Source organism: Balaenoptera acutorostrata, chromosome 7, assembly GCF_949987535.1.
Source record: "Balaenoptera acutorostrata chromosome 7, mBalAcu1.1, whole genome shotgun sequence".
NCBI classification, from domain to species: Eukaryota; Metazoa; Chordata; class Mammalia; order Artiodactyla; family Balaenopteridae; genus Balaenoptera; species Balaenoptera acutorostrata.
In genome coordinates, this window is record NC_080070.1 from 82,566,385 (window position 1) to 82,587,081 (window position 20,697).

Consider the following 20,697-nt stretch of genomic DNA (forward strand, 5'->3'; position numbering starts at 1 on the left):
TAAAAAAGAATTAATGCTTATTGAATAATTACCATTTTAGGCATTCCGCTAACAATTTGCCATTGTTGTGCTAGCTTTTTTTTAGAGGATCATCCCTTAGACTAAAACTGATAGAGTAAAAATAATTGAAATGAAGGAAAATACAATTATACATGAGGAAATATACATCACTACTTTGGCTATTAATAGGTATTAGCACATTATTAAGACTTTCTATAATGAGAAGGTTTAGAATCCCTGAGTAAACAGACAAAATTATCTAGGATAGAAGATGCTTAGTAGAGGGTCAGGACTAAATAATATTTAGATAATATCAGAAAATGTCTAAAAATTTATTATTCTGTGAAGTTGAAAGATATTATAAATGGTCTATAAATAATCTTATTACATATTTTCACTTTACAATATGAGGAAATACAAAACAGAGATATTTAATGACAGGCCTGCCATCTCACAGGGCTAAAAGCCAGAATTCCTGGTTTTTAAAATCCATCTTAATTCTATATTGGACTTTTCTTAGACTTGGAATGAGTGATAGGAGCTAGGTAACAAATTATGAGGTGATAGACTGTCAGAGCTAAATATGCGTCTTACCTAAAACCAGTTCAGACTGTATTAGCTAGCACCAGTGACCTGCAACATTGCTATGTAGTATTTATTAACGAAAATTTGCAAATGCAAAGAAATCTAAGTGTTGAGAATTTTATTCGCTCTGTTTTTTTCCTTACACAGACTTTCCTTTTACAAAGTAACATTCTTTGCTTCTTTACTTTTCCACATTTTATTCACTTCCAGCTCATTAAACATTGCCTCTAAAGAGATTTTTGTTGGAAATGGTCTTGCATTGGCAAAAGCTGCTCAAGTTGCAATATAATGCTTACAATTTTGGGAAAACGTAAACCTCAATTTGTACTCCATCCAGTTAAGTGTTAAAAATACCAATAATGCAAATAAAAAAGAAACATTTTCTTAATCAATAGATACTTCTTTTACTTTGTGTGTCTAAGTCAATTCCGTATAGACTCTCATATAATTATGAATATTTCAGAAAGTATTGCTGTTTTTTGTTCTTTAATATAAATATCCTGTATAATCGGTGTAGTGTATAAAGGTAGACGATAACTTCTAGCTATTGTTTAACCAACTAAAATAATTGTTTGCTATGCTTCCCTGCTTTCTAAAGTCCTGTGTTTGGGTAAAATAAAATAGCAAAATAGCCCCTGAAAAATCCTTTCATTCTGTTAATATTTTTTAAAAATATTTTTAAATGAATATTTCCATGAATGAGCTAGTGTTCTACAAATATTATTCATAAGAAGATATAAGGTGTTCATGAGAGAACAGAGCCCTATGCTTAAAATCAGAAGATCTAGAGTAAAGTTCTGCCTAGGACGCTTAACAATTTGGCAAGTTACTTAAAACATGCAAGTCACTATTTTCTCATCTGTAAAATGGGGATTTTACCAACTTTATTTTTTGTGAAATAATGATTGTGTTCTGTTAATTGCAATTTTTTCTTAAAATATACTTTACTAAAAGTATAAAGTATTGGAGATATAGATATAGGTATGTGTATAAATGTTGCTTACAGATACAACATACACAGTTTTTCAAAGATAAAACATATGTAAACTCTTTTTTAAGAAAATAAAGTGGAAAGAACACTGCATATCTTAAAGGAGAATAAAGCACTGGAGAGTGTGAAAAAAGAAAGCTGTGCAAGATAAAAGTAAGCCAGTTTTACAGTTCTACTTACTTGGAGCACTTCAGCTAGCTAAAGAGAGGGACACACACAATTTTGTTAAAATGGAATTAAATTAGTCCTGTTCTTTGTCCAAAAATAATTATATGGTTTTTAAATTTAACAAAAAAGAATGTAACATTGTAAAAATAAAGGAATAACTTAATTTCAATAACTATTTTAGTCATGTAAAATATTTCAATAAATATTTTAGCCATAGCTTATGAAAGAGCTCACTAAGTTTAAGAAACAAAATTGAAAATATTAAGAGATTGAGTAATTATGTTTTTTAATACTCTATTTCAAATTTAAATTTTATTGATTAACTCTCCACTTAAAGGAAATCAACACTCTTCCACTTTCTTCCACTTTCCTCTTCCATTGTTTTATTGGTGGCCTGGATTTCATCTTCAGATTTTCCCTTCATTCCCTCTTCCCTCCCTCTCTCCCCCTCTCTCTCCTCTCTTTTTCTTTCCCTCATCACTATAGCCTCTATGTCCTTGTCATAGTCTTTTATATATTTTAGGAAGGCTGTTTCTTTTATACACAAATGTACTCTTTCAGAGGACTTATTTTTTCCCCCTGGATTTTTAAAGAATGTTTTCTGTATCCTTGAAGTAGCTTAAGCTGGATATATCAGTGTACCAATTTATCACTTCAATGAGTATAGGATGATCTTTTGGTCCAGAGATTCACTCTTCTGTTGTTTCAGAGAAATATCTTTATATTTTAAATAGATGTTATTTTCTATTCTCTTGAATTTACTTTTTCTGAGCAATAAGATATATTGGATCATATTTTTCAGTTCTAATATATCTGTCATTGTTCTGTAACTTCTTTATTTTTCTCTCTGTATCATCCTAAGCCTTCTTCCCTCTATGTCAATAATACTGATTTCTATCTTATTTAATTTTGTTCCCAGGATGTTTCTAATTCATTAACAGCTTTCAAATGGGATTATTTGTGTTTTAGCTCTGTTATCCCCATTTTCACCCCACCTATTATTTTGTCATCTCATTTTTGAACTATGCCCTCTATATATCCGTCATCTCTTCCTCTTCTTCTTTCTATTCTTTTTTTTTAAATTGAAGTATAGTTGATATACAATGCTGTGTTAGTTTCTGGTGTACAGAAAAGTGGTTCATTTATATATATATATGTATATATTTGTACATACATATATTCTTTTTGATATTCTTTTCCATTATGGTTTACTACAGGATATTGAATATAGTTCCTTGTGCTATACAGTAGGACCTTATTGTTTATCCTTTATATATATAATAGTTTGCACCCCTCTCCCACCCCCCTCCCCCCTGGCAACCGAAAGTCTCTTCTCTATGTCTGTGAGTCTGTTTCTGTTTCATAAATAAGTTCATTTGTGTCATATTTTAGATTCCACATATAAGTGATATCATATGGTATTTGTCTCTCTTTCTGACTTACTTCATTTAGTATGATAATCTCTAGGTCCATCCATGTTGCTGCAAATGTCATTATTTCATTCTTTTTTATGGCTGAGTAGTATTCCATTATATATACATATATTGATCACATCTTTATTTTTCTGTTGATGGACATTTAAGTGGTTTCCATGTCTTTGCTATTGTAAATAGTGCTGCTATGAACATTGGGGTGTATGTATCTTTTTGAATTATAGTTTTGTCCAGATATATGCCCAGGAATGGTATTGCTGGATCATGTGGCAACTCTATTTTTAGTTTTTTGAGGAACTTCCGTACTGTTTTCCATAGTGGCTGCACCAATTTACACTCCAACCAACAGTGTAGGAAGGTTCCCTTTTCTTCACACACTCTCCAGCATTTGTTATTTGTAAACTTTTTAATGATGGCCATTCTGACTGTTGTAGTTTTGATTTGCATTTCTCGAATAATTAGTGATGTTGAGCATCTTCTCATGTGCCTATTGGCCATCTGTATGTCTTCTTTGGAGAAATGTCTACTTAGGTCTTCTGCCCATTTTTCGACTGGGATGTTTTGTTGTTGTTGTTACTGAGTTGTATGAGTTGTTTGTATATTTTGGAAGTTAAGCCCATGTGGGTCACGTTGTTTGCAAATATTTTCTCCCAGTCCATAGGTTGCCTTTTCATTTTGTTTCTGGTTTCCTTTGCTGTGCAAAAGCTGGTAAGTTTGATTAGGTCCCATTTGCTTATTTTTGCTTTTATTTCTCTTGCCTTGGGAGACTGACCTAAGAAAACATTGGTATTATTTATGTCAGAGAATGTTCTGCCTATGTTCTCTTGTAGGAGTTTTATGGTGTCATGTCTTACATTTAAGTGTTTAAGCCATTTTGAGTTTATTTTTGTGTATGGTGTGAGGGTGTGTTCTAACTTCATTGATTTACATGCGGCTATCCAGCTTTCCCTACACCACTCCACACAAAAACTACTAGAACTGATAAATGAATTCAGCAAGGTAGCAGGATACAAGATTAACATACAGAAATCTGTTGCATTTCTTTACACTAACAACGAAATATCAGAAAGAGAAAGTAAGAAAACACTCCCTTTTAAAATTGCATCAAGGGCTTCCCTGGTGGCGCAGTAGTTAAGAATCCTCCTGCTAATGCAGGGGACATGGGTTCGAGCCCTGATCCGGGAAGATCCCACATGCCGTGGAGCAACTAAGCCCATGCACCACAACTACTGAGCCCATGTGCCACAACTACTGAAGCCCGCGCACCTAGAGCCTGTGCTCCACAACAAGAGAAGCCACCGCAATGAGAAGCTTGTGCACCACAACGAAGAGTAGCCCCTGCTCGCCGCAACTAGAGAAAACTGCACGCAGCAACGAAGACCCAACACAGCCAAAAATAAAATAAATAAAAATAAAAATTTATAAAATAAAATTGCATCCAAAAAAAAAAAACAACGCTTAGGAATAAACCTGACCAAGGAGGCGAAAGACTTACATGCTGAGAACTATGAAACGTTAATAAAGGAAATTGAAGATGATTTAAAGAAATGGGAAAATATCCCATGCTCTTGGATTGGAAGAATTAATATTGTTAAAATGGCAATACTACCCAAAGCAATCTACAGATTTAATGCTATCCCTATCAAATTACCCATGACACTTTTCACAGAACTAGAGCAAATAATCCTAAAATTTACATGGAACCATAAAACCTGAGGAAAAAGAACAAAGATGGAGGCATAACCCTCCCAGACTTCAGACAATACTACAAAGTTACAGTAATCAAAACAGCATGGTACTGGCACAGAAACAGACATATGGATCAATGCAACAGAATAGAGAGCCTAGCAATAAACCCACACACCTACAGTCAATTAATCTTGGACAAAGGGACAAGAATATACAATGGAGAAAAGACAGTCTTCTTTCTACTCTTAATCATAGCTATGTATCATGTTGTAAGATAAATATCTTCTCTAGAGTAGGATTAATTTTTATTCTTTTAATACAACCAAAACATAAATTTTGGGACACCAAGAGACTTGGAGGCTGGTCAAAGCAATTTTTACTGCCCATTTACTCTCTACTCCAATCACAATGACAAAACACCCACACATGGCCTCTATGTGTGCATTGTCTTCTTCAGTTCAGAGGCCCAAGCAGATCTGTAGTTGCTGACCCCCCACCCACCACTCTCCCTCACCCTGTGGAGAGAGTGAAAACAGAGGTTTTTGTCACCCTCCATATGCATCTGTTTCCAATGACAAAGGCATTCTGAACCAGTGAAAGGGCAAGCACGATTGATAGTGACAACTCATAATTAATGCAAGCGTCCTTTGAGACCACCTCAGTAGGTATGTTCCTCTCCTCCTTTAGTTGAAACAATAAAGAACAATCTGGAGTAGGAAAAACTTAACAAGAACTTCACAAATATAACACTGTGAAGCATGTGAATTTAACCTTCCAAGAAAAAAATAGGCAATGTGATGCTTTGAGAACTTCAGTTAGCAAGTGTTTAATTCTACCTTTCTTCTGAAGTGAGAAAATGGTAAACAGCAACAATAAATTTTATATGCTTGGCATGTTGGAGTTTTAGAGGAATATGACCTATAACAGTGAATTTTTCTGAGAAAAAAATTGTTTCATTTCATCATGTTCAGTGGTGTGATCAATTCTGTCCACAACTCCTATTGGCTCCAAATAGTGGGAGTATTTTCCTTGACTCCCTCCTTATCAGTTAGAATACTCTTTTTTCCCCTCCATCCCAGTTACTGTTTGAGAGATGGAGCAGTAGTAGTTCTATCCAATTTTCTATGCCTTTGGAGGAAAGAAATAGAGCTGTTTCACAGATAGATTTGCTGCCCTGATTGACTACGTTTTGCTCTCTCTTGAGATTTGATTTAAATGTTTTTTGGTTTTGTTTTTGCTTTTGTTTTGCCAGCATTCAGTCAACCAAGCCCAGGTATGTCTTACTCCAATGAAAAGACTCTCTCAGCTTTGGATTTTTCTCCTCCTTAACCTTGGATCCCCAGTAAATGGGGAGCACTGGTTGTTTTTCCTATTTTCAGTGAAACCCTCAGATCCTCCTAGCGATGAGCCAAAGCTGCCACTCTCAAGGGTTTAGTATGACTTTTCTGGGGCTGCCTAAGCTCATTGTTCATCCACTTCTCTGTGCTGGGGACTTGGTGATAATTCTCAGGGTTTTGGCAATTCATCTCTCTTTTCCTGGCAAAATTTTGTGATACGTGGTATGGTTGGGGATGCTGCTAAGCTGAGCCTTCCCAGAATCTGCCTTTCCATTCCTATACACCACTCAGCATTTTCTGGCAGGAGACTATTCTTTGGTTAGTTGCTACTGGCTAATACTTTCCTAAATTTTACTTTTTCCCCTAGTTTTTCTAGGTATTAAAGAAAGGAGATTCTAAGATCTGTCTTGTTTTCTCATTTTTATATTGAAGATTCTTCATTTTCTTGCAAAGTTCTTTAAAATAAAACAGATTGATTTGAATGGGCTTGTTTATACTTATTTAAAATAGTTCAGTAACCTGAGCTAGATGGTCCCTCACAAGTTCAAAGAAATATATTAGACATATTTGCTGTTGCGTCCTGTCAAGAATGTGTAAACAGAATGTGAGCTGATAGTATTAGGGTATATTCAGGACACTAAAATGTTTACACCAAATCACTGAGAGGAGAGTAGTGTCATAGTTAAAAGACCACATGCCATTTGTAAATCATAATATTAAGGCCACATATTATTGACTAAATTCATTATTGGTTTTTCTATTTTATTGATGCTAGTCAAAGTACCAGAATTTTAATTCATTAATTTTATCTACTATTTTTCTATTTTTTCTATACTCTGCCTCATTAATTTCTGTGTATATTTTTATTATTTATTTTCTTGTACTTTCTTTTATATTACTTTGTTGTTCTTTTTCTAGCTTTTGGAATTAGAAGTTTAAATCAATTGTATTTTTTAAAATTTTGTTGATGGAATATTAATGCATATATGCACTTTCTTCTGATCACTGCTTTAAATGATATAGGTGTTTAAGACTGGTGATTTTCCTCTGATCATTATTTTAATTCTCATCGATTCTGATAGTGTTTTCATTATCATTGTTCTTCAGAACTTCTGTATTTTCTCATTGTATTTTGCTGTTCAGCCAAGAATTGTTTCGTTAAAGCCTTTGTGTGTGTGTGTGTGTGTGTGTGTGTGTGTTATCAGACAATGTATTAGCTTCATTTTATAGAACTTACCGTTGTCTACTTTGTAAGTCAATACATAATCAGTCAATATGATCCATGTTCCATATTTAATTGAGGAAATGATATTTTCTGTCTTATCAGGGTGTAGTGTTTAATATATACATCCTGAGATCTGCTGTATTGGTTATGGTGTCTCAATATTCTGTCTTTACATATTTTAGTCTACTTCACCTGTCTTGTACTGAAAATACTGTGTTAAAGTATTTTATTATTATTCTCTTTATTCTGGCTTTCATCTCCTACATCTTTACACCTTATTTTCTAGTTTCAACATATTTTAGTGGTGCATAGATATTCATAATTGTTTTGTCTTCATTATGATTTATGGATGTTTAACTTTATAAAATGTCCTTTTTTTTGTCTTGTTTACTACATTTCAAACTGATTTCTATTTAGCCTCACAGTAAGATAGCAACCCCTACTCTCTTATTGTTTCCATACATCTGGCATGCTTACAATTTATGTATTTGTGACTATTTGAAATGAAACTAAGTTTTAGCATAGCATAGCTTGTAAGCTCTGCTTTATGGGCCAATCTGATAGCTTTTTAAAAATATGCTCACTGAACCTGTTCATGTTTATTGATATGACAGATATGTTTGATCACAACTCTGCATTTTGTTTTATAACTATTGTGTATATGATGTTAGATTTGTTGTGTTTCTTTCTCCGTTTGGTGTCTTTAATTTTTTTTAATTTCTTTTGTAATTAAGAAAGCTTTGTATCTTTGTTCCAATGATTGTCTTTTTTATACGTTTATTATGTTTGCTCTTCTTACTCACCATTTACCATCTGTCTTGTTATTTTTAAATAGTATAACTTGTCACCTACCATTTACCTATTCAAAAATCAACAATCTCATTCTACTTGTCCCTTTCTCTCCCTTTGTCATCCATCTCTTTCAGTTTCATCCTTTATACTCTATTAGAATACATGACAATTATGTGCTGCCCTTCTACCCATCTATATTCTCACTCTTATTTTTAGTGTCAGTTCTACAATTAAATATATTAAATATTCACCATCACTCCTTTGGCTGAAGTCTCTCTAGTTATCTCTTTGATGTGATGAAATTCATCCTCTTATATATTTCTTGAGAATGAATTTTTCTATGGTATTCTTGAGTTCCTTATGCTTAAACTTATAGGCTTGCTGCTTGAAAGACACTTTAGCTGTATAAAATATCCTTGGCTTGCACTTTATTTTCTTGAATTTCTCAAGGGTAAAGCTAACACCCAGCTACTGTGAAGTATCTATGATCATTGGCTGCTGAATTATCACGATTTAACTATGTCTAGAAGATCTGTGTTTCACTTTATAAAACACATGGAGGGCAACTTTGCCTATTTGGGGAACTTAGTGTTTTGAAAGAAGGAAGAGAGCAGGCCGAAGTATGGTATTGGTAGATATTTTCCCACATGTCAGGGTACATCTAGACATGAAAATATAAGTTAATTAAAGCAAAAATTAATGCAGGGAAGAAATACGTTCTAAAATCCCATATCCAAAAGTGTGATAAAATTAAATCGAAATGATTAAATAACTACAATCTAACAGATTTTGTACATGATGCTTTTGTTACTTTAATTTCCTCTTGGAGATTACTCAAGTATATTCTTTAACAGTCATTCTCAAAGCATGGTTCAGATATCCCTGTGGGTCCCCAAGACTGTTGAAGTGCATCCAGGTCAAAATTATTTTTTAAATATACTAAGATATTATTTACCATTTTACCGTGTTGACATTTACATTGATAATGCAAAAGCAATGCTGCAGAAAACTGCTGGTGACTTAGCATAAATCAGGGCAGCAGCACCAAATTGTACTAATAGTGGCTGTATTTAATTTTTACCACCATGCACTTGTATGAAAAACTTGCCTGTTTCACTTAACAATATCCTTGATAAAGAAATTAAAATTCTTGTTATTAAACCTAGACCCTTAAGTACATGTGTTACTAATAGTCTATGTTCTAGAATATTCTGTGTGATAAAATGGGAACTACACATAGAACACTTCTGCTGCATACCAAAATATGAAGGTTGACTTGAGAAAACATGTTAGTGCAATTTTTTTGAGTTGCAAGCTGAGCCAGCCTTTTTTTACAAGAAATATCATTTTTACTGGAAAGACAACTGACAGATAAACTCTGCTTATTCAAACTTTGGTAGAGTTAGCCCTTGGTATCCATGGGAGATTTTTTTCCAGGAGCCTCCCCAACCTCCACAAATACCAAAATCTGCTTACACTAAAGTCCCTTATATAAAATGATGTAGCATTTGCATATAACCTATGCACATCCTCCCATATACTTTAAATCATCTCTAGATTACTTATAATACCTAATACAATGTAAATGTTATGTAAATAGTTGCCTGCATGTGGCAAATTCAAGTTTCGCTTTTTTGAACTTTCTGGAAAAAAATTTTTTTGATATTTTGATCTTCGGTTGGTTGGATCCATGGATGCAGGAGCCATGGGTGCAGAAGGCTGACTGTATTCAGCTGCCATTTTCTCAAAATTTAACAAAGTGAGTTTTTCACTTTAAGAAAAACAATTGACAGTAGTTGTTGTCAATAATAAAAATCAACTTTTAAGTAAAAATAAAATTTTCCAAAACTTATACCTGCCTCCCTGAGCTTGTCAGCTTTTCCATAGTCAGACTTTTTTTATGATATTGATGGTGATATTAACAAATGTGCCTTTAATATTGTATGAATTATACCAATGTTTTGAAGATCTGCATAACTAGGTAAACCCGTATTTTCCAAAACGAACAATATAGGATGTTACCAATTCAGGCATAGTTAACTGGTCCATTCAAGGTGCAAGATAGACAATTGTTTTTTAAAGTAACAGTCCAAAGGTTCATTGATACAGTTTCAGATTTCACATTTACACTAATCTTAAAGAAACTACCACTTTTCAAGTGTTAATGTAGTATCAAAGATTGTCCACAGTTGTCTGAAAGGATATTAAAATACTCCTTCCTTTTCCAACTATATATATATATCTGTGTGAGACTGTCATATATTTCAAATAAAACAGCATATTGAACTGGATTTAATGTAGAAACAGGTATGAGAATCCAGCTGTCCTCTATTAAACCAAGCACTAATGAAATTTGAAAAATATAAAATGTCACTCCTCACTATTTTTTGTTGCTTTGGAAAATACAGTTATTTTTCATTAAAATACTTATTTATAGGTATATTAATGTCATTTTAACTGAATCAATAAATAAACTTTTAAATATCCAATTTTACTTTTTAATTAGAAATTTTAATGTTCTTTGAGTACCACTATTTTTTTTTAAGAGTATAAAGAAATCCTGAGACGGAAACATTTGAGAACAAATGATCTACATCCATGTTAAAGACCTTTAATAGATTCCTATTGTTCTAAAGGTAAAACCCAAATTCTTAACATAGTACCACTTAACAATATCTTATAATCACACGAATATTTATTTAGTTCCTCAGTCCCATGATGTTGCCTTCTGTGAACACACTGTTCCTTCTCTTTATAATGTTCTTCCCCGTCCATGTCACCTAGTTAATTCTTTCTTATTCTGCTGGTTTCAGCTCATGAAGCCCTTTCCTAGGCTTTCTTGTAACCATGCTCTTGTACTTCAGAACCTTTCCTCTCCTTCTAATTGTACACTTATTGACGAAAATATTTCATTGATGGATTTCTTCCCAATAGACAGAAAAACCATAAGACCAATAAGCATGCGTATATTGGCTTATGATTGTATCCATTCCTCCTAACAGAGTGCTTATCACAGAGTAGGGTGGAAAATAAAATATTTGTTGGTGAATGATAAGTGGATAAATATATGCATCGATAGAGAAAAGGATGAATCAATAAAGGATTTGACCTAGTGTGAATAGCTTCTTCAGTAATGTAAAGATCCAAGATAAACACTAGAAAGAAATACATTGAATTCATTTCAATCACTCATATTTTCCCTTGGGTAATGTTATTACCATATACCCTTGTTGCCTACTTCTTTTACAAGAAAAATAGAATGGAAGTAGATATAATACAGAACGACATTTAGTTGTGTTAGCAAGCGTTCTTTTGCAAGCCTGGTAAGTAGTGAGCAATTGTCGGCAAACAACTTCTTGCATTTCACTTGACTTAATACTTCCTATATATTATATTATATTAGAATTCTATTATTTTTATGTATGACTGTCTTCCTATAGTCCCCTGTAGTCTCATCTATTACCTCTTTTGGCCTAAAAATCTACAGTTGAGTAATAGTTACTTACTTGCATTTCTTCCATACCCCTCTTTTTTTTTTTTTTTTTTTTTGTTTTTTTTTTTCTTCCTTTGGTACTTTTTTTTTTTTTTTTTTAAATTTTATTTTTTTATTGATTAATTGATTGATTGATTGATTGCTATGTTGGGTCTTCGTTTCTGTGCTACGGCTTTCTCCAGTTGTGGCAAGCGGGGGCCACTCTTCATCGCGGTGCGCGGGCCTCTCACTATCGCGGCCTCTCTCGTTGCGGAGCACAGGCTCCAGACGCGCATGCTCAGTAATTGTGGCTCACGGGCCCAGCCGCTCCGCGGCATGTGGGATCTTCCCAGACCAGGGCTCGAACCCATGTCCCCTGCATTAGCAGGCAGATTCTCAACCACTGCGCCACCAGGGAAGCCCTTCCATACCCCTCTTGTTACTTGCTTATCATTATACTTAACATACTTTATTGTAAGCGTACAATTTACCAGTCTCTCCATGAGACCTTCCTCTCTTTAAGGGCTGGGGCTGTATTTTATTCATCTGTGTATCCACAGGATGCGATAAGGTGTTTAGCACTTGATAAACACTCAATAAATGAAAATATGAGTAAATTATTGAACTAACCACTTAATTAATGGCATGACATATTCCTTAACTTTTAAATTAAATTGTTCCAGTTAAAACTCAGGTAATGGGAGAAATCAAGATTGCACTGAAGAAAGAAATGAAGACAGATGGGGAACAACTCATAGTTGAAATCCTCCAGTGCAGAAATATCACCTACAAATTTAAATCTCCTGATCACTTACCAGGTATCTAATTTTATGTAATGAGCAATATAATGTATCTAGGAACTCTTTAGGAGTGTGTCCTAAATAGCCTAGAAAATGCTAATTAAAATTTGGGCTGTGTACCAAATATATCTGAAAAATATGAAATAAGAATGAATTTCTCTTATATAGAGCAAGTTGATATTTTACTAGTTAAAAATTAGATTTTTTTCAACACAAATGTAGAGTGATGTATTTATTATACAACAAGAAGACATTTAAGTTGCTAAGAAAATTGGTGTATATTTTAATTATGTTGTCTGAAACAAATTGTTCACAGGCTACTGGCTTTGTGTAAAATGTAGGAGAACTCTCCATATACGATTATAACTCTTTCAATAGAAAATTGTATTATTAATGGACACTTAACAAGCTGAATTCTTATTTTCAGATTTATATGTGAAAATATATGTGATGAACATTTCTACCCAAAAAAAGGTGATCAAGAAAAAAACAAGAGTATGTAGACATGATCGAGAGCCTTCATTCAATGAAACTTTTAGATTCAGCCTAAGTCCTGCTGGACATTCTCTTCAGGTAACTCATACAGTTCCGATTTTTAGATTTTCATTTATACTGTATTTATTTCCCATTTAATTATTCAATATTTAAATGCCAATCATATACTATGTGATATTTTACAAGTTAATTTTTAGAGGTAACTTCCCAGGGGCCCTTTAAAATTCCCCAACCCACTCATCCCATCCATTTAGCTACCAAGTTGCCTCTCTTCTACCTACTCAGTTTATTTTACATAGATTTTTTTCCATGCTCACTGCCACACTAATCCTCTTTGGGTCCTCATCTTTGTTATGCAAATCATCTCAGCAGTATACCTGGCCTACTTGCCATCAATATCTTACCCTTTAATTCATTTTATCACACTGCTGGCAGAGGTATCTTTTAAAAACACTGGCTAGGTTACATTGAAACCCTCCAATGATTCACCATTATCCTGACTCATTCAGAGTCCTCTAAGGTGAGTTCTGATTGTATTGACTTAATTTCATCTCCTTGTAGACATTTCCACTCCCTCTTGACCCCATTCACACCAGAATCTTGAAGTCAGGTTAAACCTCTAATTCTTTGCTCATATTTTTCCTCTCCTTCAATACTCCCTTCTCCATCTCTCTCCATCTATCACAATTTTCCATATCTTTCAATGTAAACTCAGCTCTTTAATAATGACCCTGGGTGTAATTTATCACACCTTATTCACATAATGTTTTGCTTATCTCATTAGGCCATTAATCCCAGTCTTGTACAACAATTTGTGTACTTACCTCTCACTGCTTCTGTACTCTCAGCTTCTCTAGTGCAAGGCTTGATTTTCATTGCTCTTTGTTTTGTAGCCTAGCACAATGCTTGTACATAGTATATCTTTAGTAGATACAGAGACATGGAATGAAAGAGAACAAAGGAGGAGGGAGGGAAGAACTGAAAAAATGTGGGAAGAGAAGACCATGGTACTGGCACTTAGAGGCCTGTACTAGAGACGTATATAAGAGATATTGCAAAGCAAAAACTGCACTGAGATAATTAACTGATACTAGAGTTGAAGGGAATAAAAAAATTAAAGGATACTCTGAAATCTGTGTGAACAAAGGTGTCAGTCACAGAGATTGAGTAGTTACAGAAGGGATGGATAGGGAGAAAGAACATGAGTTTGTCTGAAATGTGATAAACTTGATAGGAAGGCAGGGTCCAATAAAACATATAATGTGTCATTTGAAATCTCCAAACCAGAGGCTAAAAGAGACAGAAAAGTAGATTTTGAAGTCAGAAATGTAACAGTAAATTTTAGTCAGGAATAAAGATGAATTATCTGAAGGAGATTCCAAAAAGAAAGAGAGAGCGTGAGAGAAGAATTGTCAAGGAGTAATGGTTATTTCCATCTCAGTTTCTCTACCTTTCTTTCAACTGATCCCTAAAAGAAAAAAATTTCTTGAGTATGAGATCCCATGGAATTTCAACTAGTGTAAGCTCTACCTATGACAAGAAGCCACTTTGGAAATGCTTCCTATAATAAAATTCCCAGTAAGTTAAATGGCATTTAAAGTCAGTGTTATGTTCTATCCGCCTTGTAAACTCGTATTTATGTACTCACCACTCAAATAATTCTGTATTTGAGTTAATATTTCATTAAGTAATAAAACATGCACCTAGCAAATTTCTTTTTTGAAACTTTCAATCAGTTTAATCACAAACCTAGTCAGAATTAGCTAGGTTTATCCAGCTAGCTAATATTATCTAGAATTCCCCTGTGCTTCAGGATATGTCTTTGCCTTTGGGAAATGTTGAGGTAAATTAATTAATATTATGCAAATCTTTTGAGGACATGTTAGTTATTAGTTATCCTACAAGTATGCCTGCTACTTCTCTCACCCTCACCCTTTCTTGTCTCTGTTACTTCTTTGATGAGCAAATGTCCATAAAAGAGGTTGAAAATATACACACAAATATATATAATTTTGGCTATTTTTTCTAGATTTTACTTTTTTCCAATGGAGGGAAGTTTATGAAAAAGACCTTGATTGGCGAAGCCTGTATCTGGCTTGACAAAGTGGATCTCAGAAAAAGAATAGTCAACTGGCACAAACTTTTGGTCAGTCCTACTCAAACCCACTGAAGAAATGTGTCTGCTCAGGGTATAGAAAGTGCTTTAAACAGTCTTAAATCAAGACTATAGTCGAATACAATTGTTCTAAGCTATGTTTTCAGGGGTAACCATGAGAAGAGGAACAAAAGGCAAAAACATACTCAAAGGCTTGCAAATGTATTGTTGTGGAACATAGAAAAAAAAGTCAAATGGAAAAGTTCATATATTGAAGACAAGAAAAAAAGTTCTGAGACCTTGGATTTCTTGTGGCTGTCAAGAAAAACAGTGAGAGAAATTTTGTTTACTTAATGCAGAAATTTTTGAGTAGAGTTGAGCTACAGCTATCTAAAGGCTGAGACTCAAAGATTAATATGTTTTCTAACGCAGGCAAAAGTAATCCTTTATGCAAAAGAACTTGGTTGAAAGGAAAAAACTAATGGAACAAATCTCGGTTTTCAAAAGTCTCTTCTTCATCTTATCTTCTCAGACAACTAACTGTTTTGAGATTCTGACATAGGATACACCTACAATATGTGTCCAGACTAGAAGTAAGGAGCTTGTGTTTACAGGGAAAAGGGAACCAGGGATGTAGAAATTATAGCTTTTAGATCATATTGTACAGGTTTTCTCTGTGTCTAAATGTTACAAGGATGAACACCACCAGTTTTAGAATTCATGTTGTAAAAGCACATTAGTAAAACTTGAAATAAAGTATAGTTAAGACAATACTAAGTAGAAATGAAATTACATTTATCTAGAAATAAAGCCATGACTGGCTAACAAAAAAGAATATTGCCCCACAAACTATTGGATGAAACATCAAAAACTCCATAATTTACCCTTAATCCAAGACATTTTCAGTCTACATAGCAAAGGACCTAGATTAAATTGGTATGTTCTAGGAAGCATGATAACTTGTTCTTTGTGGAATTGCAAATAAATGTATTATCCCATATATTTTCTTTCTCTTGAATGATATACGGACAGAGAGAAAATTCTTCCTCTGGCAAACAAATCGTATTAATCTGTGACATTGATTAAATTGGTGTCATTTCCTGCTCTTCCACAATGGTCTTTTTTTCCCCTTAATACATTAACTTGTTGTAAAATGAAAACCCTGACCCTAAATTCAACTTCTCTTTAGTGCTCTATTTTCCTACTTTAGTGACAGTATCACAGTGATCAAGTTCATCAATGTTGGGAAAATATGTGAAAAATCAACATTATATTAAGGTGAAAATATCCTTTGAGCTATTTTAATAATATGGATTAAAAGGACCAACGTCTAAGTCATTAAAATGAAGCATCCTCTTCCCCATCAACCAACAACGTGAACAAAGGAGGTAACGTGGACTTACAGGAGACGCACTCGGCTAGGATTAAAAGCCTGGCTTCTGGTCTTGGTTCTGCCACTGACTAACTGTGTCACCTTGCACATGTCACTTAAACTCAATTTTCCTCGGTTTTCTTATTTGTGGGAAAATATAATTATATATTCCTAGCCTTCCTAATGGGATGTTGGGATGATCAAACTAAGTGATCTATGAGAGAAGATGAAAGCACATTTCCAAATATACTTTTATACACATAAGTGAGGAATAAGTATTATGCAGTTTTTTATTTCCCAACTTTTATATGTGAAAAAGCATCTTCCAAACCAATAGCAAGCACTGACATGGATGAAAGCAGTATATTGGCTCCAAAACTAATTTTTTCTTTAAAATATAAACTTTCGTTTAACCTAAAAAAGGGAGAAGATTCAATGAAACTGATTTGCAAATCGGGTTATCATAAATTAAATAAATTATGCCGATCTTACCCTATTCCCGTATCCACAAAAATAAATTAATTAAATTGCTTCTCTGTGAATTCTGAGTTTAAGAGCCGATTCTTTATTCAAAGGTGAGGTTTTAGTGGGATTAGAGAAATCATCTCCAAATATATTGCTCAGATATTGAATCTTCTCATTTTCAAAGAAAAACATACTTGAAATCTGAGAGGAATTGATTAAATTTAAGACATTAAAAAGTAATTTCTAATAAATACCAGGTTATATATCTTTATTATATTCATAAAGAAATACAAATTCACTCCTTTCCAATCTAAGAAAGACAAGTCACTTTTCTTCCCTCTATTTTTTAAGACCCTCTCCCCCGAAAATGCAATGTCATTTATCATTGATATTGCTGTAAAATGAACGTGCAGCCAGGGGATCGCTAAGGATTTGATATTGCTAGGATTTTATTTTTAGAGACAACTAGATCTGCTGATGGTTGCCATGGATATTTCCAGCAGAATTTAGCACTTTAGGAAGCTTATAATCATCACTCATAACTGGGGAAGGGAAGGGTTCAGGAAGATCTCTTTCTGACATAAAAAGGCTCTGCTGTTTGTCCTTAAAAGGAAACTCTGGCTCCTGTGGGTCCTCTTCTGCAGTCACTTACATCCAGAAGTGTGCATGAGAGGTTTATGACCAGTTAGTTTACTTCATTCCAGTTGCAGTTTCTTTTAGGATACACAAAAGGAGGTGCCACCAAAACAAAGGTCATACCTTGGTACTATTTGACCTGAAAAAGTAGGAGTCTTTCCATTACAGGTGCCCCTCTGTTCCAGCAACTGGTGATGGGGCCAGGCCAATTCAGAGAGTTAAGTGACTTCTTTTTGTGCACCAGCATCCCCCTTCAGAGAGCATAAGTGTGCCAAGTTTGCAGCTGACCAAACACCTAGGTTGTACTGGAATTATTCTATGCAACACTGATCCTTCTACAAATGCATTTCTTCTGAAAGATATTGATTACCCTTCTTACAACAAAACTATTTCTTTTTTAATTGCAAATAGGGCTCCTGGTGTTTTTTTACTTTTTACTTTTTGTATATATCACAGCACATGATTTTCCACTTTTTATTTCATTTATCTTACCAGAATTAGCTTTTTTTATCCTAATAGAGACAGTTTGTAATCTCTAAATAACACGTGATTTGTCTGACTATAGCACTTATACCTTGAAAAGCATCTTAATTTTCCCCACAACTTCATTGAGTCATCAGAGACGGAAGTTGCTTCTTGGTTTAAAATTCGGTCCTCAAGAAACCTTTAGCTGTGAAGCAAAAGCACAGAGTGAATTTTTACAAAAGACAGGGATATCTAGAATGGTCGTGACAGACACAGACAACACTAAGAGCAAGAAGTTGGTGTTTCCCTGTTTTACTTAAGGTTAAGGAGATTTTTGGTGACTCTGAACTCTTTATCACTTCAGTTTAAAGGAAGAGTATCCAAGACTAAGGGGTAGTGATTGTCTTTGCTCCTTAATGTTGCCCATATTGTAATTAATCACACTAGTAGATGCGTATTTTCAGCATATCAGTGGATTTAATTTTGTGGATCACACACATTAAGATAGTCATATTGTGGGAATATTATAGCTGGTAACCAGCTGATATTGATTCTTATTATAGGAACGGTTGTGATGATCGTGGTGATAAAGGTAGTGAACTAGGTTGGTGGTGATGTGAAATAAAATGAAATAATATACTATATTGTGCCCAATTTATTAGAAATGATTTGCTCAGCGTTTCATTTCATTAATATATCATAAAGATGTTTATAGTATTTTTTTACTTTATTATTTAAATCATAACTAACGATATTTTTAAAAACTTATTTTCATTGCTGCAATGTCTAATATTCCAAAAGCAGCCAACTACAGCTATATATGTGTTTATAACTCTATGTGTGACAGAGTGATTTTCCCTCTTTTTGAGCTTGGAGCTGGAAGTAAAAGAAAGCTCAATGAATAATTATGAGCTGTCTCTTTAATAATAACTTGCCTTTGATGTAACACAAGAATGAATGAGTGAAACATATTCTCATTGAATATGACACATTGATGTTTTCTGTATGTTCCATGTTGTTGTTATTATTAAAGATATACCCTTTAAATCAAAAACATTTAATCAAATGATTCCTTATCTGATACGTAGATTGACAGCATTTTCTTAATTCGTTGCCCTGTACATAACTATACATTTGGTAACCTAGACGAAGTTGAAATATTAAATCCTTGTGGCATTCAGCATGTGAATATGATTCTTGTTTGATTGTGTCTGTATATTTGTTGGTGATGTGCTCAGGTGCTCCCACTACCAATTAATGTGTGTGCTGATATCCTAACAAAAACACATCTGATGTTAAAGGAAATAAATTTCTTGTCTGAAAAAATAAAAACCTAATAAAATTCATTTCAAGATAAAAAATAGAGTACTTGGAGATATGTCTTGTTTCTAACTATATGTTGCATGCTGTGTTGGTGATTTGCTAATGTGTCCTTTTTTTCTGTTCTACCCAAATCTCTCTGGAATATCTAATGAACAAATAAAAATTCTTGGGCTAAAGGTTGTATAAATTGAGCTGAAATACATGAGATTTGTATAAAAAATGCTTGTAAATCTGTCTTGAGTTTTACTCTATGTAAAAATGTGTCTTGGTTTTGTGATTGTATACAAGAAGTATCTTGATAACTTATGCAAATTGTGCTGTATAAAGGCTGTGGCCTCAGCCTTACTAATAAATATTGAAAATATCAACTTCGACTTCTTGTGTTTATCAACTTGATAGATTGATACTTAATATAGACATGGAACTTTCTGGAACATTTTCTCTGAAAATTATATGATGGATACATTCACTCACCCAGTTTAAAAAGTATGTTTTCAACAGCACGGTTACAGAAACAGAATTAAACAAATGTATAGCTTAATAAATTATTATATCAGACATTCTTATAACCACCACCCAGATCAAGAAATTGAACTTTAACATATTTGATACATTTTAATACATTGAAGTTGTTACTCTTATTAATCCTCAAATTTACCCTCTTGGGCCAGGGGGTACATCTTTGAGTGGACTTACATGTATCTTAGTTTATTCGATAACTTTCTCTCTGTGGCAAGCATGTTATATATCATTTCTTTAACCTTAAAACAGTATGGGAAATCTACTTAACTTGAATTTTTACTTTTATTTTTCTTTCTATTTATCTCTGTAAAATAATTAAATTTAGGAATGCATTGAACTGATTGATCAACTTTTATCTAATGTGCTATCCCTTCTCAATGTTTTGCTAAGATCAAGTGTAACATAGATGCCAATACCAAAAGCCAAAATTTAACAAACCCAATCTAACAGTGTATAAAAGTGGTAGACTCACGGCCATGTTGAATTATCCCAGTTACACAAGATTATTTCAATATTGGAAAATGAATTAATGAAATCCAGTACATTAATATATTAAAGTATAAAAATCATAAGATGGAGGAAAACATTTGATAAAATCCAACATCTATTTATATCTATAAATTGAACAACTGAACAAAATAGTGAGACCAGCCGACTCGCACAGGAATGGACACTTCATATCTAACAGAGGAGATAAAGCAAAGCTGCAAAAAAGCATGAACTTTCTAAGCACGGGTCAGTTGGGTAGCCACTTGAAAAAGCTGTTTGGCAGAATAAGGTTAATTAGAACATGTGTAGCCTGTTTTGAGTGGAATGATGGGGACAGAACCAG

The 20,697-nt window shown here is 33.7% G+C and overlaps 1 protein-coding gene across 1 annotated transcript in view; it reads left to right on the forward strand.

Annotated features, from left to right (window-relative positions):
- The window catches only part of PCLO (piccolo presynaptic cytomatrix protein), a 382,545-nt gene extending 362,876 nt beyond the window's left edge, over positions 1-19,669 (forward strand). Inside the window, exons 23-25 of the mRNA XM_057550295.1 lie at positions 12,376-12,510; positions 12,920-13,065; positions 15,017-19,669. Coding sequence (XP_057406278.1) covers positions 12,376-12,510; positions 12,920-13,065; positions 15,017-15,157 — 422 coding nt within the window. The 3' untranslated portion in view covers positions 15,158-19,669. The remainder of the gene's footprint in view (positions 1-12,375; positions 12,511-12,919; positions 13,066-15,016) is intronic.
- The last annotated feature ends 1,028 nt before the right edge of the window (positions 19,670-20,697 follow it).